General features: G+C 60.7%; 1 protein-coding gene across 4 annotated transcripts in view; it reads left to right on the top strand.

Moving 5' to 3' along the window:
• Window positions 1-18456, top strand: part of TLN1 (talin 1) — a 30439-nt gene extending 11983 nt beyond the window's left edge. The window contains exons 19-57 of one of the 4 annotated variants that reach the window (XM_009285192.2): window positions 69-235; window positions 606-734; window positions 1081-1194; window positions 1413-1526; window positions 1688-1822; window positions 1974-2102; window positions 2211-2313; window positions 2389-2597; window positions 2692-2811; window positions 2966-3163; window positions 3510-3649; window positions 3749-3842; window positions 4012-4101; window positions 4278-4400; window positions 4883-5026; window positions 5360-5521; window positions 5610-5750; window positions 6005-6186; window positions 6538-6670; window positions 6793-6894; window positions 7016-7186; window positions 7350-7499; window positions 7623-7724; window positions 7848-7967; window positions 8268-8414; window positions 9334-9500; window positions 9744-9927; window positions 10182-10307; window positions 10619-10735; window positions 10815-11000; window positions 11109-11216; window positions 13445-13447; window positions 14203-14308; window positions 14440-14564; window positions 14865-14990; window positions 15122-15184; window positions 15567-15749; window positions 16443-16568; window positions 17206-18456. In XM_009285192.2, the coding sequence (XP_009283467.1) occupies window positions 69-235; window positions 606-734; window positions 1081-1194; window positions 1413-1526; window positions 1688-1822; window positions 1974-2102; window positions 2211-2313; window positions 2389-2597; window positions 2692-2811; window positions 2966-3163; window positions 3510-3649; window positions 3749-3842; window positions 4012-4101; window positions 4278-4400; window positions 4883-5026; window positions 5360-5521; window positions 5610-5750; window positions 6005-6186; window positions 6538-6670; window positions 6793-6894; window positions 7016-7186; window positions 7350-7499; window positions 7623-7724; window positions 7848-7967; window positions 8268-8414; window positions 9334-9500; window positions 9744-9927; window positions 10182-10307; window positions 10619-10735; window positions 10815-11000; window positions 11109-11216; window positions 13445-13447; window positions 14203-14308; window positions 14440-14564; window positions 14865-14990; window positions 15122-15184; window positions 15567-15749; window positions 16443-16568; window positions 17206-17337 (5171 nt within the window). In that variant the 3' untranslated portion in view covers window positions 17338-18456. Of the gene's footprint in view, window positions 1-68; window positions 236-605; window positions 735-1080; window positions 1195-1412; window positions 1527-1687; window positions 1823-1973; window positions 2103-2210; window positions 2314-2388; window positions 2598-2691; window positions 2812-2965; window positions 3164-3509; window positions 3650-3748; window positions 3843-4011; window positions 4102-4277; window positions 4401-4882; window positions 5027-5359; window positions 5522-5609; window positions 5751-6004; window positions 6187-6537; window positions 6671-6792; window positions 6895-7015; window positions 7187-7349; window positions 7500-7622; window positions 7725-7847; window positions 7968-8267; window positions 8415-9333; window positions 9501-9743; window positions 9932-10181; window positions 10308-10618; window positions 10736-10814; window positions 11001-11108; window positions 11217-13444; window positions 13448-14202; window positions 14309-14439; window positions 14565-14864; window positions 14991-15121; window positions 15185-15566; window positions 15750-16442; window positions 16569-17205 lie in introns of all 4 variants that reach the window. The other 3 variants (XM_009285193.2, XM_009285194.2, XM_009285195.2) reach the window with 3 other exon arrangements.
• The last annotated feature ends 221 nt before the right edge of the window (window positions 18457-18677 follow it).

The raw sequence follows: 18677 nt of genomic DNA, 5'->3' as shown, positions 1-18677 counted from the left end.
CAGTGGATGGGGGGGTATCGGGGAGCCCATGGGACTTGCTAACAGTCCACCCTTCCTTTCTGTCCCAGGGGAAATGGTGCGGCAGGCTCGTATTCTGGCCCAGGCCACCTCCGACCTCGTCAATGCCATCAAAGCTGATGCAGAGGGAGAGACGGACCTGGAGAACTCGCGCAAGCTGCTGAGCGCAGCCAAGATCCTGGCTGACGCCACTGCCAAGATGGTGGAGGCTGCGAAGGTCAGTGGCATGGGGGAGGATGGACGCTGGCTTTGGTCCCCAGTCCCATCCGACACCATCGGCTCAGTGCTGTGGAGGGCCAAGCAGCCCTTGGGTGGGGGAGCGGTTCCCAGAGCAAGGTCCTGCATTGAGCTGGGGACCTGCGCAATGGAGTGGGGCTCCTCCTGGAGCTGTGGGTGGCAGCAGAGGAGCTGTTAGCTCTTCTGCTGCTGAGCAATCCCAGAGAGGCCTTCGGCATCTCCCTGGCATTGCAGGCAGCCAGGCTGCCTGGGGGTGCTCCCCAGCGTCAGGCCAAAGCACAGCTGCTGCTTCAGGAGGACAAGGGACCCGGTTGCCCCTGCAAGGTGTGATGGGTTTCCTCTTTCTCCAGGGAGCCGCAGCACACCCAGACAGCGAGGAGCAGCAGCAGCGGCTGCGCGAGGCAGCGGAGGGGCTTCGCATGGCGACCAATGCCGCGGCCCAGAACGCCATTAAGAAGAAGCTTGTGCACAAGCTGGAGGTGAGATGCTGGGCAAGGGGGCCATGGAGGGCAAGCAGGCACGGTCAGCGAGTGAGACCTGGCTGGGACCCCCCACATCCCTGCACTTTCCAGAGGGATAAAGTCCTTTTCATGTACAGTGCCCATGCCGCATCCCACAGAGATCTCCCCACAGCTGCCATCCCTTCCCTTGTGCACACCGTGTCGCTTTGGGATGCCGGGCACCGAGGGTACTGGGGATGCTCTGGTGTCACAAGCAGAGGCGTGGGAGGAGAAGTTTAGGGGGAGCTGGGCCCCAGTGTGTGGCTGGGGGGGCTCAGGGCAGGCTGCCCTGCCACTGGTGCTAACCCATGCCTCCCCCCGCCAGCACGCAGCCAAGCAAGCCGCCGCCTCCGCCACCCAGACCATCGCTGCCGCGCAGCACGCCGCCTCCTCCAACAAGAACCCTGCCGCGCAGCAGCAGCTGGTGCAGAGCTGCAAGGTAAGGGTGCAGGCCTGATCCTGGCACCTCCTGTGCTTCCTTTCCCCGTCCCTTCTCCCATCAGCTGTGCCGGGGTTCCATGCTCAGCTGCAGAGGGCAGGCAGGACCTTGCGATCCTCATGCAGCTCCCCCGGGAGCCGATCTTTCGGTCACTGGTCCTGGATTAGATCCATCTCCTCCTGGCTGAGCCTCTCCAGTGACCCTTCTCTCAATGCCAGGTGGTGGCAGAGCAGATCCCGATGCTGGTGCAGGGCGTACGAGGAAGCCAGTCCCAGCCGGATAGCCCCAGTGCCCAGCTGGCTCTCATTGCTGCCAGCCAGAACTTCCTGCAGGTACCCGCACTGTCCAGAGCCTCACACACCGGCTCTGGCATTACAGCTTTCCTACCATGCCTGCCCCTCCTCTAAGATAGCGGAAAACCTGCTGCACGTGGGCAGCTGAGAGATGCTGCAGGTTTGTGCCCTTCTCATGGCTTTTTCTTTTGGCCCGGCAGCCTGGTGGGAAGATGGTAGCTGCAGCCAAGGCCACCGTCCCCACCATCACAGACCAAGCCTCCGCGATGCAACTCAGCCAGTGTGCCAAGAACTTGGCCGCGGCTCTGGCTGAGCTCCGCACAGCTGCCCAGAAGGTGAGAAGCTGGGTCCAGTCCCACAGCGGGACCCCAGCTACACAGAGCTGGGGGTGACAGTGGCGACAGCCCGGTGGCAGGTCATGGTCTCTGCCACAGCAGGGTGGGCTCAGCAGTCGCCTCGCTCACCTTCCCTTCTCCTCCATCGCAGGCTCAGGAGGCATGTGGACCCCTGGAGATAGACTCTGCGCTGGGTCTGGTGCAGAGCCTGGAGAGGGACTTGCAGGAAGCCAAGGCAGCTGCCCGTGACGGCAAGCTCAAGCCTCTGCCGGGAGAGACGGTGAGGGCACAGGGAATGGTGGCTCAGGGTGATGCGGGGTGGGCGCTGGAGCAGGGGAGCCACCAGAAGGCGCAGCCCACCAGCATGTCCCCACTCATCCCCCCGCAGATGGAGAAGTGTGCCCAGGACCTGGGGAACAGCACAAAAGCCGTCAGCTCTGCCATTGCTCACCTCCTGGGAGAGGTGGCCCAGGGCAACGAGAACTACACAGGTACTGGCCTCCACGCTGGGGCTGGGAGAGGGGAGGGGACCGTGCCGGCAGCCACTGACCTCTCCATCCCCCCAGGGATCGCTGCCCGAGAGGTGGCCCAGGCCCTGCGCTCGCTCAGCCAGGCTGCCCGTGGCGTGGCAGCCAGCACCCCTGACCCGCAGGCACAGAGCGCCATGCTAGAGTGTGCCAGCGACGTCATGGATAAAGCTAACAACCTCATCGAGGAGGCGCGGAAAGCAGTGGCCAAGCCTGGTGACCCAGAGAGCCAGCAGCGCCTGGCCCAGGTAGGGGGAGTGGGGACCCGCGTACCCCTGACCAGCCTGCAGGAAGAGCATGGGGTTGGCCAGGAGACGGTGACCGCTCTTTGCTTCTCCGCAGGTGGCCAAGGCAGTGTCACAGGCCCTGAGCCGCTGCGTCAACTGTCTGCCAGGGCAGCGGGACGTGGATGCTGCCATCCGCATGGTGGGAGAGGCCAGCAAGAGGCTGCTTGCAGATTCGGTGAGCTGAGCAAGGGCGGGAGGGGAAGGGGGAAGCCTTGCAGGGATGCGAGATGGTCTGTCCACACCGGGTTCCTCTGTAGCATATGCCCAAGCATGTGCCAGACCTTCATCCTCCATCTCCATCCTCTCCTAACACCTCTCCCTGCCTCCAGTTCCCTCCCAGCACCAAGAATTTCCAGGAGGCGCAGAGCCAGCTGAACCGAGCAGCCGCAGGGCTCAACCAGTCTGCCAACGAGCTGGTGCAGGCATCGCGTGGCACCCCTCAAGACCTGGCCAAGTCCTCCGGCAAATTTGGGCAGGACTTCAATGAGTTCCTGCAGGCAGGAGTGGAGATGGCCAGCCAGTCCCCGGTGAGAGCAAACACCTGTTGGGGGATCCTGGATACAGTGAGAGGTTTGGGGTGCCTGGGAAGGCAGCTGACCGCAGGCGGGGTGGCCAGGCAGCGGTGGTTACAGTGGCTGTGGCCAACGCAGCTGGTGAGATGGGGACTGGGGCTGTGCAAAACCGCAACAGCGGGGAGAAAGTGGCTTGGGTTTGTTCAGCAAGCATTGCCGCCGTATCCTTGCTGTTGGCGGGTGAGTTAGATGAAGGGAACCGGCTCAGCTTGAAAACCGCTGGAGAAGACCCAGGGTGGGTGGGGAGCTTGGAAACCTGCTGCAGGTAACTCTTCTTGGCTCCCTTCTTGGCTCCTTGCAGAATAAGGAAGACCAGGCACAGGTGGTGTCGAACTTGAAGAGCATCTCCATGTCCTCCAGCAAGCTGCTGCTGGCTGCAAAGGCGCTCTCCGCCGACCCTGCAGCCCCCAACCTCAAGAATCAGCTGGCAGCAGCAGCACGGTAGGAGGAACCGCTCCCTGTGAACTGTTTGCTGTAGCAGTGGGTCCGGGTGTTGGAGCTGGTGTTGATCCATGGGTCTTTCTCCCCTGTCCCCGGCAGGGCCGTGACCGACAGCATAAACCAGCTGATCACCATGTGCACCCAGCAGGCGCCAGGCCAGAAGGAGTGTGACAATGCCCTGCGGGAGCTGGAGGTGAGAAGCTACATCTTGACAAGGCAGTGGAGGGGCTGAGATGTCTGGGTGCTGAGACGGTGGGGAGTGGGGAGCTGCACCCTGCTGCGAGGGGCAGGAGGGAGCAAAGAGGAGGTGCAAGTGGAGGTCGCGGACCCTTCCCTTGGATGTGACACCTGTGTCCCTACAGACGGTGAAGGAGCTGTTGGAGAACCCCACCCAGACCGTCAACGACATGTCCTACTTCAACTGCCTTGACAGTGTCATGGAGAACTCCAAGGTGAGCCCTGAGCTGGAGGTGGAGGTTTGGGGAAGGATGGGGAGGTTTGGGAAGGATGTGGGGGCAAAAGGACATGGGCATCCTCCCCTGTTGATGAAGCACAGTGAGCTCTGAACCTGGGAGCATGGTACGGGAGCGGGAGGTGGTCTCTAACTGGTGCATGGTGTGTCCTGCAGGTGCTGGGCGAGTCCATGGCTGGCATCTCCCAGAATGCCAAGAACAGCAAACTGCCCGAGTTTGGCGACTCCATCAGTGCCGCCTCCAAAGCTCTCTGTGGGCTGACGGAGGCAGCTGCCCAGGTGAGACACACTCAGTCCCAGCCCTGAGTGTTACCCCGGTGCATAGATGCTGTATGCACCCTTCCAAGCCTGCCCCCATGGGATGGTGCTGCCAGCCTCCTCCACAGCCCGTGCCTGCTCTGAGCCTCCCCACCGTGTGCAAGCTCCCTCTCACCTCTCTAACTGGTGCATGGTGTGTCCTGCAGGTGCTGGGCGAGTCCATGGCTGGCATCTCCCAGAATGCCAAGAACAGCAAACTGCCCGAGTTTGGCGACTCCATCAGTGCCGCCTCCAAAGCTCTCTGTGGGCTGACGGAGGCAGCTGCCCAGGTGAGACACACTCAGTCCCAGCCCTGAGTGTTACCCCGGTGCATAGATGCTGTATGCACCCTTCCAAGCCTGCCCCCATGGGATGGTGCTGCCAGCCTCCTCCACAGCCCGTGCCTGCTCTGAGCCTCCCCACCGTGTGCAAGCTCCCTCTCACCGCCTCTCTCGTTCTCCTAGGCTGCCTACCTTGTGGGGGTCTCAGACCCCAATAGCCAGGCTGGACAGCAGGGCTTGGTAGACCCCACTCAGTTTGCCAGAGCTAACCAAGCCATACAGATGGCCTGCCAGAATCTGGTGGATCCTGCCTGCACCCAGTCCCAGGTGAGTATGAGGTGGGGCACCGTTACGGGCATTTTCTTTTATGAAAGGGAGCGTGAGGCTAGTTGGAAGAGCTGCGTCCCAAGAATTGGCCAAGATTATGGCTAGTGTCTCATCAGGCCCCATTGGCTGTACTGGGAACCAGCTGGCAGCTTTGGTGCAAGGGTGACAGTCCAGATGGGAGGCTGTATGGGCATGCAGGACCTTGGCAATCTTTCTTGGGTCACAAGAGGGACTCCTGTGGTCACTGGTGCCCCACGTGGGGCTGGTGGGAAGGGAGAGCTGCGGGGATGGGGAGTCATGGTGGATCCTGCCTTACCCTGCTCTTCCCTGCAGGTGCTGTCAGCAGCCACCATCGTAGCGAAGCACACCTCGGCCCTGTGCAACACATGCCGCCTGGCCTCCTCCCGCACTGCCAACCCTGTGGCCAAGCGCCAGTTTGTCCAGTCAGCCAAGGAGGTGGCCAATAGCACGGCCAACCTGGTGAAGACCATCAAGGTGCGGTCTCCCTGCTGGGGCACCGTGGTGGGGATGGGATTTGGGGCATGGTGGGGGTTGGATAACTGCTCTGGTCTTTCCACACCAGGCCCTGGATGGCGAGTTCAACGAGGAGAACCGGGAGCGGTGCCGTGCCGCCACCGCCCCTCTCATAGAGGCCGTGGATAACCTGACAGCCTTCGCCTCCAACCCAGAGTTTGCCACCGTTCCTGCCCAGATCAGCCTGGAGGTGGGATGCAGCAGGGGCAGGGAGGATGTGGCCTGGCTGTGACAGGGGCTGCTTGTAGGGTGGGGAGGAGCTGTGCCTCCCCCTGAGCTTGGGATGGAGTCCTAGTGCGGGGCTGGTGCCTTGGGGGGGTGTGATGGGGAGGTGGCAGCAAGCCTTGGGCTTCAGGGGGCTGCTCCAGTGTGAGAGTCGTGGGAGAGGGAGTAACTTCCCATGCACAGTCCCTTGCCTCACCAGCCCGTCATCTCCCTGTGCAGGGACGCAGAGCCATGGAGCCCATTGTCTCTTCGGCCAAGACCATGCTGGAGAGCTCTGCCGGCCTCATCCAGACCGCCCGCTCTCTGGCTGTCAACCCCAAGGACCCACCGCAGTGGTCGGTGCTAGCTGGCCACTCTCGCACTGTCTCAGACTCCATCAAGAAGCTGATCACCAACATGAGGTGAGGAGAGTCCTGCCCGCTTGACTGTGGCCCTGTCCCTGCTGGTAGGTACCCCTGCTCTGAGCGAGCATCCCTGGGGATGTTTTGACCCATCATCTCCTTGGCTGCTACTGGCGGCAGGAGGCAAGGAATGGGACAGAAGATGCCGTCCCTCTTGTCCTGCGCGGGAGCTGCTCCTCCAGCCCTGGCATGGGTTGATGGGAACACATGCTGGCATGCCTGGGCTCTATGACACTGGGTTGCCCCAAAGCCCGGGAGAGGGGTCCTGCCCCTCACCGGCATCAGCCGAGGCTGGGCATGAAGGGGTGGCATAGCACCTGCCAGCACTGGGCTGATCCTTCTGTCACACAGGGACAAAGCTCCAGGCCAGCGAGAGTGTGACGAGGCCATTGAGGTCCTGAACAGATGCATGCGGGAGGTGGACCAGGCCTCCCTCGCTGCCATCAGCCAGCAGCTGGCCCCCCGAGAAGATATCTCCCAGGAGGTGGGTCGGGGATGCACCGCTGCAAGCTTAACAGGGATGGGCGTCCTTCCCCCTGGCTCCCAGCACGACACGGTGACCCCAGCCCTGCTGCAACCTCATGCAACACTCTCTCTTTGCAACAGGCTTTGCACAACCAGATGATCACGGCTGTCCAGGAGATCAGCAACCTGATTGAGCCTGTGGCCAGCGCGGCGCGGGCCGAGGCCTCACAGCTGGGGCACAAGGTAACACGGGGATGATGATGCTGATGAGGCACTCAGTGCACGTGGAGGAGCTCATGGCGGGAGGAGAGGCACAAGGCAGCTGGGGCTGGAAGCTGCTAATGCTGATGCTGCTCTTCCCTAGGTGTCGCAGATGGCTCAGTACTTTGAGCCGCTCATTATGGCGGCTATCGGCGCTGCCTCCAAAACGCCCAACCACCAGCAGCAGATGAACCTCCTGGACCAGACCAAAACGCTGGCCGAGTCCGCCCTGCAGATGCTGTACACGGCCAAGGAGGCTGGTGGGAACCCCAAGGTGAGCAGGAGGAGCACGTGTCAGTGGCGTGCTCCCCTTTGCGTGTGGGTGCTGCATGGTGCACATGCGTGTGCCAGACACAGAAACCTGGGGTAAATGTGCGGCATCCCTGTCAGGAGGGGAGCCACTGCCCGCCTTCCCTCACTCTGGCTTGTTCTTGCAGCAAGCTGCCCACACCCAGGAGGCTCTGGAGGAGGCCGTGCAGATGATGAAGGAAGCAGTGGAGGACCTGACCACCACCCTGAATGAGGCAGCCAGCGCTGCAGGTGTTGTGGGTGGCATGGTGGACTCCATCACCCAGGCCATCAACCAGGTGAGGGGAGCATGGAGAGGACCTGGCCAGCGCTGGGGGTGGGAGAGAGGAAGAGTCAGGGTCAAACCCTACAAGGTCTTTGGGCTGGAGCTGGAGCCAGAGTCTCCTGATGGTCTCTTGCAGCTGGACGAGGGGCCGATGGGCGAGCCAGAGGGGACCTTTGTGGACTACCAGACCACGATGGTGAAGACAGCTAAGGCCATCGCAGTGACTGTGCAGGAGATGGTGGGTGCAAGCAAGCCTGTCACTGCAGAAAGCGCTGTCTGCCACCCAGGCAGGCGACTGCCCTCCTTGCTTGCCTGTCCTAGTGTAGGGCCCTTCCAACTCCGGCTCTTCTTCCATCGGCAGGTCACCAAATCTACCACCAACCCGGACGAGCTGGGCATACTGGCCAACCAACTCACCAACGACTATGGGCAGCTGGCGCAAGAGGCCAAGCCAGCTGCGCTCACCGCCGAGAATGAGGAGGTGCGAGCACGGGGGGGAGTGCTGCAGCATGCCATGGGGCAGAGCAGGGTCTGCTGGGGCATGACAGCAGAGGGCAGGGACACTCGAACCTCCCGTCGCAGCTGGGGGCAGGCAGCGTTCACACCTCCCCTGTAACATGGTGTGGAAACGTGGAGCAAAGCCGTGTTTCCTTTTTCCCCCTCCTGAGTGGGAGAACTGGGAGAGAGGAGCTGGGTCGGGGTGGCTGGTGTTTCCCAGCAGGTATTAGGGATGCGGGGCTTAGTTCCCTGCCGGCTTTCTCACACATGTATTCCTCTCCAGATCGGCTCCCACATCAAGCGCCGGGTGCAGGAGCTGGGTCATGGCTGCGCCGCCCTGGTCACCAAGGCTGGAGCGCTGCAGTGCAGCCCCAGCGATGCCTACACCAAGAAGGAGCTGATAGAGAGTGCGCGCAAGGTTTCCGAGAAGGTGAGCAGCCTGGAGAGAGGGGCAACGGCGTGGCAAGGTGGGAGGGATGCCGGATTGAGCCATGTGCCCTTGGAGCCTCCGTGATAGGTTCTCCCCTGGTCCTGTTGGGCTCTGCTGGCTCTCTCAGCCATGCTCGCCCTGCCCAGCTGCTGGGGTGGAGGATGGATCCCCCTCTCCAGGCACCATAACAGCAGCTGGTGCTGTGATGGGTGAGTGTGATGTCCAGGTGCTGCCTGCTGATGTGCCAATGATGGCCTGCCAGAGGAGACTGATCTACACACTGGTGGCAGCCCAGGGCTCTCCAAATCAGTTCTTGCAGTGGTGGGCGTAGTGTTTGCTCCGTCTCCAGCCAAGCCTGAAGCTCATGCTGGGTGATGGATCTCCCCTTCATCTTTTGCTGGTGTGGTGGAAAGCGTCCTGTCCATTAGTCAATCTAAAGAACATCTGAATAACAGATGAAAACATGGCTAAAAGTCTCTATTCAATAAGGCAGCGGTAGAGCAGCAAAGCTTGTAAGCAAGAGTACAACAGCAAAACACTTGTTCATAGTGCCTGGCACATGCCTGCACGCTCAGGACCTCCTGCAGGTCCTTCCTTTCCAAGGTTGCTTTCCATCAGGAAACTTGTTCTCCTATGAGTGCTTGCCCAAGTACAGAAATTGAGTTTAGCAGCTAAAGAAGGAACAAGCTGCGATGTTCTGATGCTCATCATGCAAACCCTATTAATTTGGAAACTAGCAGAGTTCAATATCTCCTGGACCCCCAAACACAATAGCTAAGAAGGGGTGTCCAGACCACGTGATTCCCAATTCCCCTCCTTGGTGTGAAGCGGCTCCATCCTGGGAGGTATCGGAGAATGTGTGTGGTGGAGGTTGCCTGAACCTGCTCTGCTCCCCAGTCACCCTACTTGTACCCCGCAGGTGTCTCACGTGCTGGCAGCCCTGCAGGCTGGGAACCGCGGGACGCAAGCCTGCATCACAGCAGCCAGCGCCGTCTCTGGCATCATTGCTGACCTCGATACCACCATCATGTTTGCCACGGCAGGAACCCTCAACCGGGAGAACTCGGAGACCTTCGCTGACCACAGGTACCCAGGCACCTCGTCTGGCCTCTGCTCAGACAGAGACAGGGGTCAGACTGTGTCCCCTGGTCTCCCACCTTTCTGAGCTGTGGACCAGCTCCAAGGAGAGCTGCAAATTCAGGTCACACTGACTCTGTTGCCCCTCCAGCTTGTACATACAGAAGGCAGGGTCCACAGCCTCTCTACGCCCCAAGGACCATGCGTGCGTGTAGAGGGCTGTGTTCCCTCTGACTCCCTTCTTCTCCCTAGGGAGGGCATCTTGAAAACAGCCAAGGCGCTGGTGGAGGACACCAAGGTGCTGGTGCAGAACGCCACGGCCAGCCAGGAGAAGCTAGCCCAGGCTGCCCAGTCCTCAGTGTCCACTATCACCCGCCTGGCGGAGGTGGTAAAACTGGGTGCCGCGAGCCTGGGATCTGAAGACCCGGAGACTCAGGTGGGTTGGGAGGTGTGGGGTGAACGGAGGCTGCTCATAGCTTGCTTGAAGGGGCTGAGGGTTGAAGGTGGTGTGTGGTGCTCCGGGCTGGACTCTGCGTGTCATGGAGAGGGCTGGCTGGGCTTTGGCTTGTGCTGGCTGCGCTGTATACATGTATGCTGTGTGCCCTGGGGTGCCCACATTTCCCGTTGCTGGGCCACACAGCCTGAGTGTGGCTGTAGCCAAGCCGTTGTCCTGGTTCTTGCTCTCCCCAGGTAGTCCTGATCAATGCTGTGAAGGATGTGGCCAAGGCACTTGGGGACCTGATCGGTGCCACCAAGGCAGCTGCTGGCAAAGCTGGGGATGACCCTGCTGTCTACCAGCTGAAGAACTCTGCCAAGGTCTGAGCTGGGCGTGAGGGCAAGAAGGGGATGGGGCAGGGGAGGCTGGAGAAAGAGCAGGGGGGCTTCTCTGCCTGTCTCGGGGCAGGAGGACAACCAGGGAGCAGTCAGGGCAAGGTGGGGGAGGAAGGGGCACATAAAAGGTGGGGCACAACATGCAGAAGAGGCATTGGTGGGAGGACAAGATGAGGTCGTGTGAATAGAGTATGGGGACAGGGCCATTTTGGACCAAACCACGAGTGAGGGACAAGTGCCAGCAGCAGCCCAGAGCTTGTGTGGGGCTTCACCTGGCTCTCTTCTCCCTTCCACAGGTGATGGTGACGAATGTCACTTCCTTGCTGAAGACAGTGAAAGCCGTCGAGGACGAGGCCACGAAGGGGACGCGGGCACTGGAGGCCACAATAGAGCACATACGCCAAGAGCTGGCAGTGAGTACAGCCGCGGTGCTGCGGCTGCCCTCCCACTCGCCGGCTGCCCTGTGCCTCACTGCCGCCTCTCGCCTCGCAGGTCTTCTCCTCCCCCGTGCCTCCCGCCAAAGTCTCCACGCCGGAGGACTTCATCCGTATGACAAAAGGCATCACGATGGCCACGGCCAAAGCGGTGGCCGCTGGCAACTCGTGTCGACAGGAGGATGTCATCGCTACGGCCAACCTGAGCCGCCGTGCCATCGCAGATATGCTGCGTGCCTGCAAGGTGGGTTGGGCAGGGGACATGGGTCTAGCACGGGTTTGTGAGTGGCTGTGGGTGCCGGCAGGGATGGTGCTGGATGTGAATTGGGGCTTCCCTGTCTCTGGGTTTCAGGAAGCCGCCTACCACCCGGAGGTGAGCGGGGACGTGCGGCAGCGGGCGCTGCGCTTCGGTAAGGAGTGTGCCGAAGGCTACCTGGAGCTGCTTGAGCACGTGCTCGTGGTGAGTGTCCCCGTCCCGGTTCCCAGGGTGGGCAGAGGCTGCCCATGGATGCCAGGGTGCTCCCCAGATCCCCAAGGTCCTCTGGGCTCTGCACCTCCTCCCGCTGAGGTCTTTGCACAGCCCCCTTCACTGCCTGTGCCGGCACAGCACGTGGCCAAGCCCCTGCCATGGAAGCAGATGTCAGAGAGATGAACAGGCTCTGAAGAAAGATATTTGGCTAACAACAGATGGAGATTAACTGGCCATAAGCAGATGGAGGCTGGAAATTCAACAACAGGGGAGCAAAATCCTGAAGCAGCTTCCAGTAAAAGTGGTGGGAGTAAGAGACTTCAGGCAGTGTGAAAACAGAGCTTGTTAAGCTCACAGCAGAGTGGGAGACAGGCAGTGCCCACGATAGCAGAGGTGATGACTGCGAGCACCAGCTGCACCCTTTTGATCCGGTCTTCCTCTATCTGAGTCCTCCTGAGGACTTCAGCTGGCTGCTTTAATTAGCTGTGCTACAAGATGAGTGTACTTTACAAGAAGCAAATTAAGACCACAGAGCAGTAGAAAGGATCCAGTGAGGTCCTTCCAGCGGTTTGCATTCCTGGCGAGATCACAGAGGTGGAGTCAAGGGCGCTGGAGGGATGCGCAGACCCAGCCCACAGAGCTGCGAGAGCCCTCGAACCAGGGTCAGGGCAAAGATTGAGGGCGAGTCAGCTCTGTGGCAAGGTTTCGCTAAGCTGGTTAGAAGGGCTTGGTGAGAGTCTGCCATTCAGGTTCACCAGATACAAGGCAGTGGAGCTCAGACTGTGGTTTCCTGCAGGAAAAGCCCCCTTAGGCAGAGGATAACCAGCACTGGCAGCACAAAGAGGAGGTGGGCAGGAATCGATGGCTAGAAATTGAAGCCAGGTGGAGGGGAAGTCAAAGGGTGGTTTTATCCAAAGGAGGTAACCACTGGGGTACAGTTCCACAGGGAGCAGTGAGTTTTCTGTCCCGTGCATCTGGATCAAATGTCTGTCTCGAAGATGCTTTAGCCACACGTAAGTCATGGCAGCCAAGGCTGAAGTGCTGAGGAGAAATTCTCTGGCTGACCTGTTGTTAACAGATGATTGGGCTAATGACTTAGTGTGGTAGTGTCCGAGGTCAGCCTACTTGCAGGAACACGCTATTCTGCTGTATTTTGGGTGTAACCGTCCAGCTGCATGCGACGTCTCTTGAATAGCATACATTGGTACTTCCATGAAATGTTCACTGAAGGTGCATCTTACTAAGCTCATAGCCTCCAGGGTGCCTTCGGCTCCAGACAGAGACCATTTAGCAGTTTTAAACACGTTGTCAGAGCAGATAGCAGGCTTAATAATGTGGCATTTAGTCTGGATGCGCTTATGAGCATGTGTGCCGTCAGCTCGGGGACTCCGAGCCGTGTGCAGCTCCAGTGACTTTGCTGGGATGGCCCCATGCAAGTCTGAGGATAAAGCCATGACTCCCCCAGCCTCCGCAGCACTCTGACCTGCAAAGGCAGGAATGAAGCACGTGGGTCACATTTATCAGAGGGCAGCAGGTTCCTGGAAAGCCACGAGCAGGAAGGATGTAGGGGAATGGGAGGGGAGATGGCGGATGCGATGCTGCCTCGCTCCCTGGCAGCAGCAAGTCCATTGCCGTATGTTGGGAACCACATGGGAACCAGTGCTTTGCACGGAGCATGAACAAGCGTGGTTGGGGTTCGAGAAAGAGGGTTATTTGACTCAGGATGGAAAACGTGGCTCCCGGCAGAGGAGTGGGAAAGCCTGCATATTTCACTGGGGAGGGGAAGGAATTTGAACCTCCACAGGGACTTGGTATTTGGTAACAATAGGTCTCTCCTTCCAAAAGCAGAGAGATCTGGTGGCTGAAAACTGAAGGAATTCAGGGTGGGGAGAAATAGGTGTAAAGGGGGGCAAGGAGGAGAGCGGCTCCATGGCTGCTCTGGGTGTAGGTGACTCCTCCAGCTGTGGGAGCCTCATCCAGGTGCCCCAGCTCCCCCAGCCCTGCGAGGCTGAGGTATGAGCTAATGTTGGCAGCACGGGTGGTCCCACCCAGGACCTCTGATCCTTCATTCCCACCTCTCTTCTTGGCTGTCTTTCACCCCCCACTGGAGAGCACCCACCTTCCCCTGGCCTCCCCGTGCCCCCCGTCCCCAGCGCCCGCGTGTTCCAGCCGGGGCGTTCACTGCTTTCTTCTCTTTCTTCTCCCTCCCTCCCTGTCAGCCGGTGAGTAAGGTGACATTGGGGTGCCTGCTGGTGTCTAACCTCAGCATGAGCCTTGCTCACGGCGTGTCTGCGTGCCCAGCCCAGTGCTGGGGTGGCACTTGCGTGTGTCCACAGGGACCCCGGGGTCCGTGTGTGTGCATATGTACTCACACCCGCTCTAGCTGATGGGCAGCTGTCTCCTGTGCAGTGTGAGTCGGGCCAGCGGTGAGCTCTGCTTGTGCGTACAGACCCTGCGTGTGTGCACACGTGTGTGCTGTGGTGTGTGCATGTGTCCCTCCCCACCCCAGTGAAGGACCCTTATGGCTCTGCCTGCCACATTGTCGTGCTGGGGCCAGCCCTCCTGGGCTGGGACATGGCTCCAGGGTCCCCCTCTTTGCCCGGCTTGTGTTTGCAGACAAATCAAAACGGAGGTGGTGAGGGGGAAATGCTTCTGGAGCTTGAAATGCTTGGGAGGGATGGGGGAAAGAAGTCCTGGAGGGGGTAGCTGCTGAGTGCAGGAAGGCTTGCACTGAAGGTCTTGTGTCTGCAAGATGTCCCAGAAGCTGTGGATGCAGAAGGGCTAAGGGGAAGCTCATCCCGTCCTCAGGCAGGAGGAGACCAGCCAGGGTCACTCGAGAAAGCATCACAGACAACACCTGATGTGTACATGTGTGGGGGAGCTGGGGGATCCCACCCTCCTTCCCGGGGGAGCACACCCCAAAGAGACCTATGAGGTCCCCCTTTTCCAGGTGCTTACATCTACTCCTTCCCCACAGATCCTGCAGAAGCCGACTCACGAGCTGAAGCAGCAGCTGGCAGGCTACTCCAAGCGCGTAGCCAGCTCTGTCACTGAGCTCATCCAGGCAGCCGAGGCCATGAAAGGTAAGGAAAGGTCCTGCTCAAAGGGACAGGACCGAGGGCTGGGATTAGGGTGGAGGGCTCAGCAGCTGATGGAGGAAGTAGGATGAGGCAGGCACGCAGGTTTAACCTGCCTCGCTTCTCGTTTTTTCTAGGGACAGAGTGGGTTGACCCAGAAGACCCCACTGTCATCGCTGAGAACGAGCTGCTGGGGGCAGCGGCTGCCATTGAGGCTGCAGCCAAGAAGCTGGAGCAGCTCAAACCAAGAGCCAAGCCCAAGGTAGTGGTGCTGAGCCTTGGCTGAGCCCCATGCTCAGCTTGGGGTGGGCTGGGGCTCTCCTGCCTGTGCTTCAGCCAGGTGTGAAGCCCCATCCAACAGCTGGACCCTCTTCCTGCGCTCCCGCTGCCTCCCACATCCCCAGCTGGACCTTCCTCAGGCAGCCCATGCCCTCTTGCACCCCACAGCCCTTAATCCAGCTTTATATGTGCCCCCTCAGCCCCTGCAGCCATCATCCTGCTCTGCTCCGTCTGTCCCAGCACCCCTCCCTGCCTGGGACTGACACCCTGCTTTTGCCCACAGCAAGCAGACGAGAGCCTGAACTTTGAGGAGCAGATCCTGGAAGCTGCCAAATCCATTGCTGCAGCCACGAGCGCCCTGGTGAAGGCAGCCTCAGCGGCCCAGCGAGAACTAGTGGCCCAAGGAAAGGTAAGACTGGAAGAGGGAAAGAAATAAGAAAATGTAGTTCTCCCTTCTCCCGGGGCTGCTTGTAGCCCTCGTGCCCTCTGGTAAGAGGTGCGCGGGGCAGTGAGCCTCACTCCTCCTCTCCTTCCTCACAGGTGGGCGCCATCCCCGCCAATGCAGTGGATGATGGACAGTGGTCCCAGGGACTCATTTCAGCCGTGAGTGTCAAGGTCATGCTCAGGGGATAGGGGGGACCCTCCTCTTGGCTCCTGCTGCAAAGATGAGGATGTTCTGCCCTTGCGCTTCTCCTCAGTGGAAGAAGCAGCCATGCTTCTTGCTCCCTCTCCCACCAGCTGAGACATGGCGTGGAAGCTGGTTCTTGCCATCCCGTGCCCCACAACCTCCTTGGGGCCGGTCAGGGCATACCCTCCCTGGGGGAGGCTCCCGTACCCCCCCTGACAGCCTCTCTCGCCGCAGGCACGCATGGTGGCTGCTGCCACCAACAACCTGTGCGAAGCCGCTAAACACACACAACCACCCGCCCGCCCGACACACACACCCCACCCCCCCCCCCCCCCCCCCCAGCCTCTCTCGCCGCAGGCACGCATGGTGGCTGCTGCCACCAACAACCTGTGCGAAGCCGCCAATGCAGCGGTGCAGGGCCATGCCAGTGAAGAGAAGCTCATCTCGTCTGCCAAGCAGGTGGCTGCCTCCACGGCGCAGCTCCTGGTGGCCTGCAAGGTGAAGGCTGACCATGACTCGGAGGCCATGAAGCGGCTCCAGGTGAGTCCCAGGCTGCCCTTCCAGCCCCAGCTGCCTCCTCCCAGCTGCTCGAAGGGTGGGTGGGAGTGGGGTGAGGGCACATGGGTGCTTCCCAGGGCTCACGGTCCCTGCCTGCGTGCCATCAGCGGGGAGCTCATTGGAGCACAGGCTCCAGGTCACTTGGACTTCACTGCTAGCTGCGTGCCAGGCGTGTGAGTGATGCTGGGCTGCTGAGCCCGACGGCGTTCAGGGATGATGAACTGGCACAGGAATGCCTGAAATGTGTGCACTGCATCACTGGCATTTGAGAGGTTAATGTTTGGGGGGCATGTTTTTTAGCACCCTTAATCCTCAGAGGACATGGCACACAAAAGGCTAATGCCCATGCATTGGGGGGTTAACGTGGGGTCCCAGCGCCGGTCCCTCGGGGCCAAGGGCTGGGGAGGGTCAGCAGGGCCGCCCCCCAGTCCCTGCCCCATGGCTCAGACAGGAGCCAGAGCCCGGCTGGGAGCAGCAGCGCCTGAAATGGTCATGAGTGGCTGGCAAGGCAGCGAGCCATGTAAAGGAATCCCTGCCTGCAGCTCTCAGCACGCCTAGCTGCCTCTCCTGACTGCCAGCCTGGCCTGGGCCAGGGGTTCCTTCACCCCCTTCCAGGCAGCAGTCATGCCCTGGTGCTGGGACTTACGCTGCTGCTCCCCCCCTTCCCCACTGCAGGCCGCCGGCAATGCGGTAAAGAGAGCATCGGACAATCTGGTGAAGGCAGCGCAGAAGGCAGCTGCCTTCCAGGACCACGATGAGACGGTGGTGGTGAAAGAGAAGATGGTTGGGGGAATTGCACAGGTGAGGAGTGGGGCTGCTGTGACGTGGCAGGGGCGGCTCTGACTGCCACCACAACCTGTGTGTGCTTGTCTCGGGAACATGTCCTACCACCCACCGGCATGGGGCATGTCTCCAGAGAGAGTCACAAAAAGGCTGTAGGTGCACCCATCCCACCCAGCGCCAGTTAAACACTGTGGCTTCACCCTCGTCCTGCCGTGTTTAGCAGAGGGCACAGCTGGTGATGGTGCACGCTCCCAGGAGTGTAACGCCCTGGCTTCTCCTTGGTGCAGTGCCCGCACCATCCCAGTGTCCATGACACATGTGAAGGGCAGAGCATCGGGTAAGGGGTGAAAGGTGCCCGGTATGGGATGCCACAGGTCCCAGTGCTGCCTTCTGGCCACAGGCTCGCAGCTGAGAACAGGGCACGTGGGGCTGAGCCCCAGGAGCTGTGCTCCTCCCCATTATCTCCGGAGGACCGTGGTCCCACCGCAGGAACAACAGCCCTCGTACCTGGGCCACACCAGCCCAGGGACGCTGTGGCTATGATGGAGGGGAAGCAGCAGCTGGAGAGCCCAGCTCTGGGCTTGGCATTGCCGCTGCAGAGGCTCTGGCCATCCCTGTTGGAGGCAGCTGTGACCCCAGGGCTCTCTCCTGGCAGATCATCGCTGCCCAGGAGGAGATGCTGCGCAAGGAGCGGGAGCTGGAGGAGGCACGGAAGAAGCTGGCCATGATCCGGCAGCAGCAGTACAAGTTCCTGCCCTCGGAGCTGCGGGACGAGGAGCAGAACTGAGCCCCGCGCCCTCCCGCCGCTCACCGCACAGACTGCCGCCCACCCACCCGCTCCTATTTAAGACGCTCCTTTTTAAGATGCCCCGCCTCAAGCAAAGGGCTGCCTGGGCTAGACCAGAGCTCTGCCCGCACCCAGAGTGCCGGGACTAACCCAGCTGCCGCTCCAAGCCGGCGCCGCACCAGCAACTCCGCTTTGCCGCCCGGCCCACCCTCCCATATGTTCCCAGGGCACAACCTGAGTGCCCGGGGGACTCAGCTGGGGTGGGAGCTGGGGCTGCACCGGCTCAGGGCTCACCTGCCAGCCCCAGGATGCGGGGCCAGAGAGCTCTCCACTGCAGGGGATTTTTTCCATGTGCCTTTGTCGTTCCCACTCGTGCTCCTTTCTTCTCTCTTCTCTGTGCGGGAGGGGGAGAGGCAGGCGGCTTGCCCTCTCCTGTGCGATGGGGTGCAGGGAGCAGCACGGTTCCTCGCCGAGCTCTCGCACAGAGCCGCCTTTTACCTCCAATGCCTTATTACTGGCTGAATCTTCCTCTTCCTCCTCTTCCACTTCCTCCGCAGCTTCCCTGGGAGGCACTGAGCCCCCCTCATGAGCATCTTCTTCAGCCTGGGTCCCGCTGGGGAGCAGCAGGGCTGGAAGCCACAGTGCCTCCGCTCAGGAATAAGGGGGGATGCAATGGTTTCACCCCCGGAGCTGCTCTTTGCCTTCCCGCCGGGCTTTCCCCCGCCCGTGGCCCCAGCCAGCTCTGCCCTCCTCCTCCTCCTTCCCAAGTGCCTGCATCGTTTTCCAAGATCTGCAGTATTTTTGTAACTTTTCCGTTTCTCTAGTATTGAGCCTGCAGCTTTCAAAGTTCATTTATTCCCCGCCCCAGCTCATGCCCTGCCCACTAACACCCAGCTCTCGCTGGGGTCCCGCAGCCCAGCATCCCACCCCTCCTTGGCTTCGGGACCCCCATCACTCCCCCTTTGCACTCGCTGAGGCTTCTCTCACTATTTTGATACTTTAAGCATCCCATATTAAACATTAAAGGAAACCAGCTCCCCCCGAGGCTCTGGGGTGGGGTGGGGGATGCCGATGTCTCCTTGGAAAGACGCGTTCATCAATAAAATCTGGTTTTCCTGCTTTCTCGCTGCCCGAGTATCAACAGGACCCCCCAGGAGAAAGGGGAGGCTGGTGGGCAGGGGGGCCATGGGCGCCTGCCCGCCTGGCAGTGGAGGGGGAAGTGTAGCATGGGTGCTTATACAGGACGGAAAATATTTGAGGCACGTCCAGCCCCAGGCACCCAGCAGGCTGGACCCCCCGCTGCCAGCCATGTGCATGCCCTCGCAGGTGCTGCCGGGGGG

This window comes from Aptenodytes forsteri, unplaced genomic scaffold, assembly GCF_000699145.1.
Source record: "Aptenodytes forsteri isolate BGI_AS27 unplaced genomic scaffold, ASM69914v1 Scaffold120, whole genome shotgun sequence".
In the NCBI taxonomy this organism is placed as follows: Eukaryota; Metazoa; Chordata; class Aves; order Sphenisciformes; family Spheniscidae; genus Aptenodytes; species Aptenodytes forsteri.
Note: the sequence above shows the minus strand (reverse complement) of the source record. Positions and strands in the feature narration are given on the sequence as shown.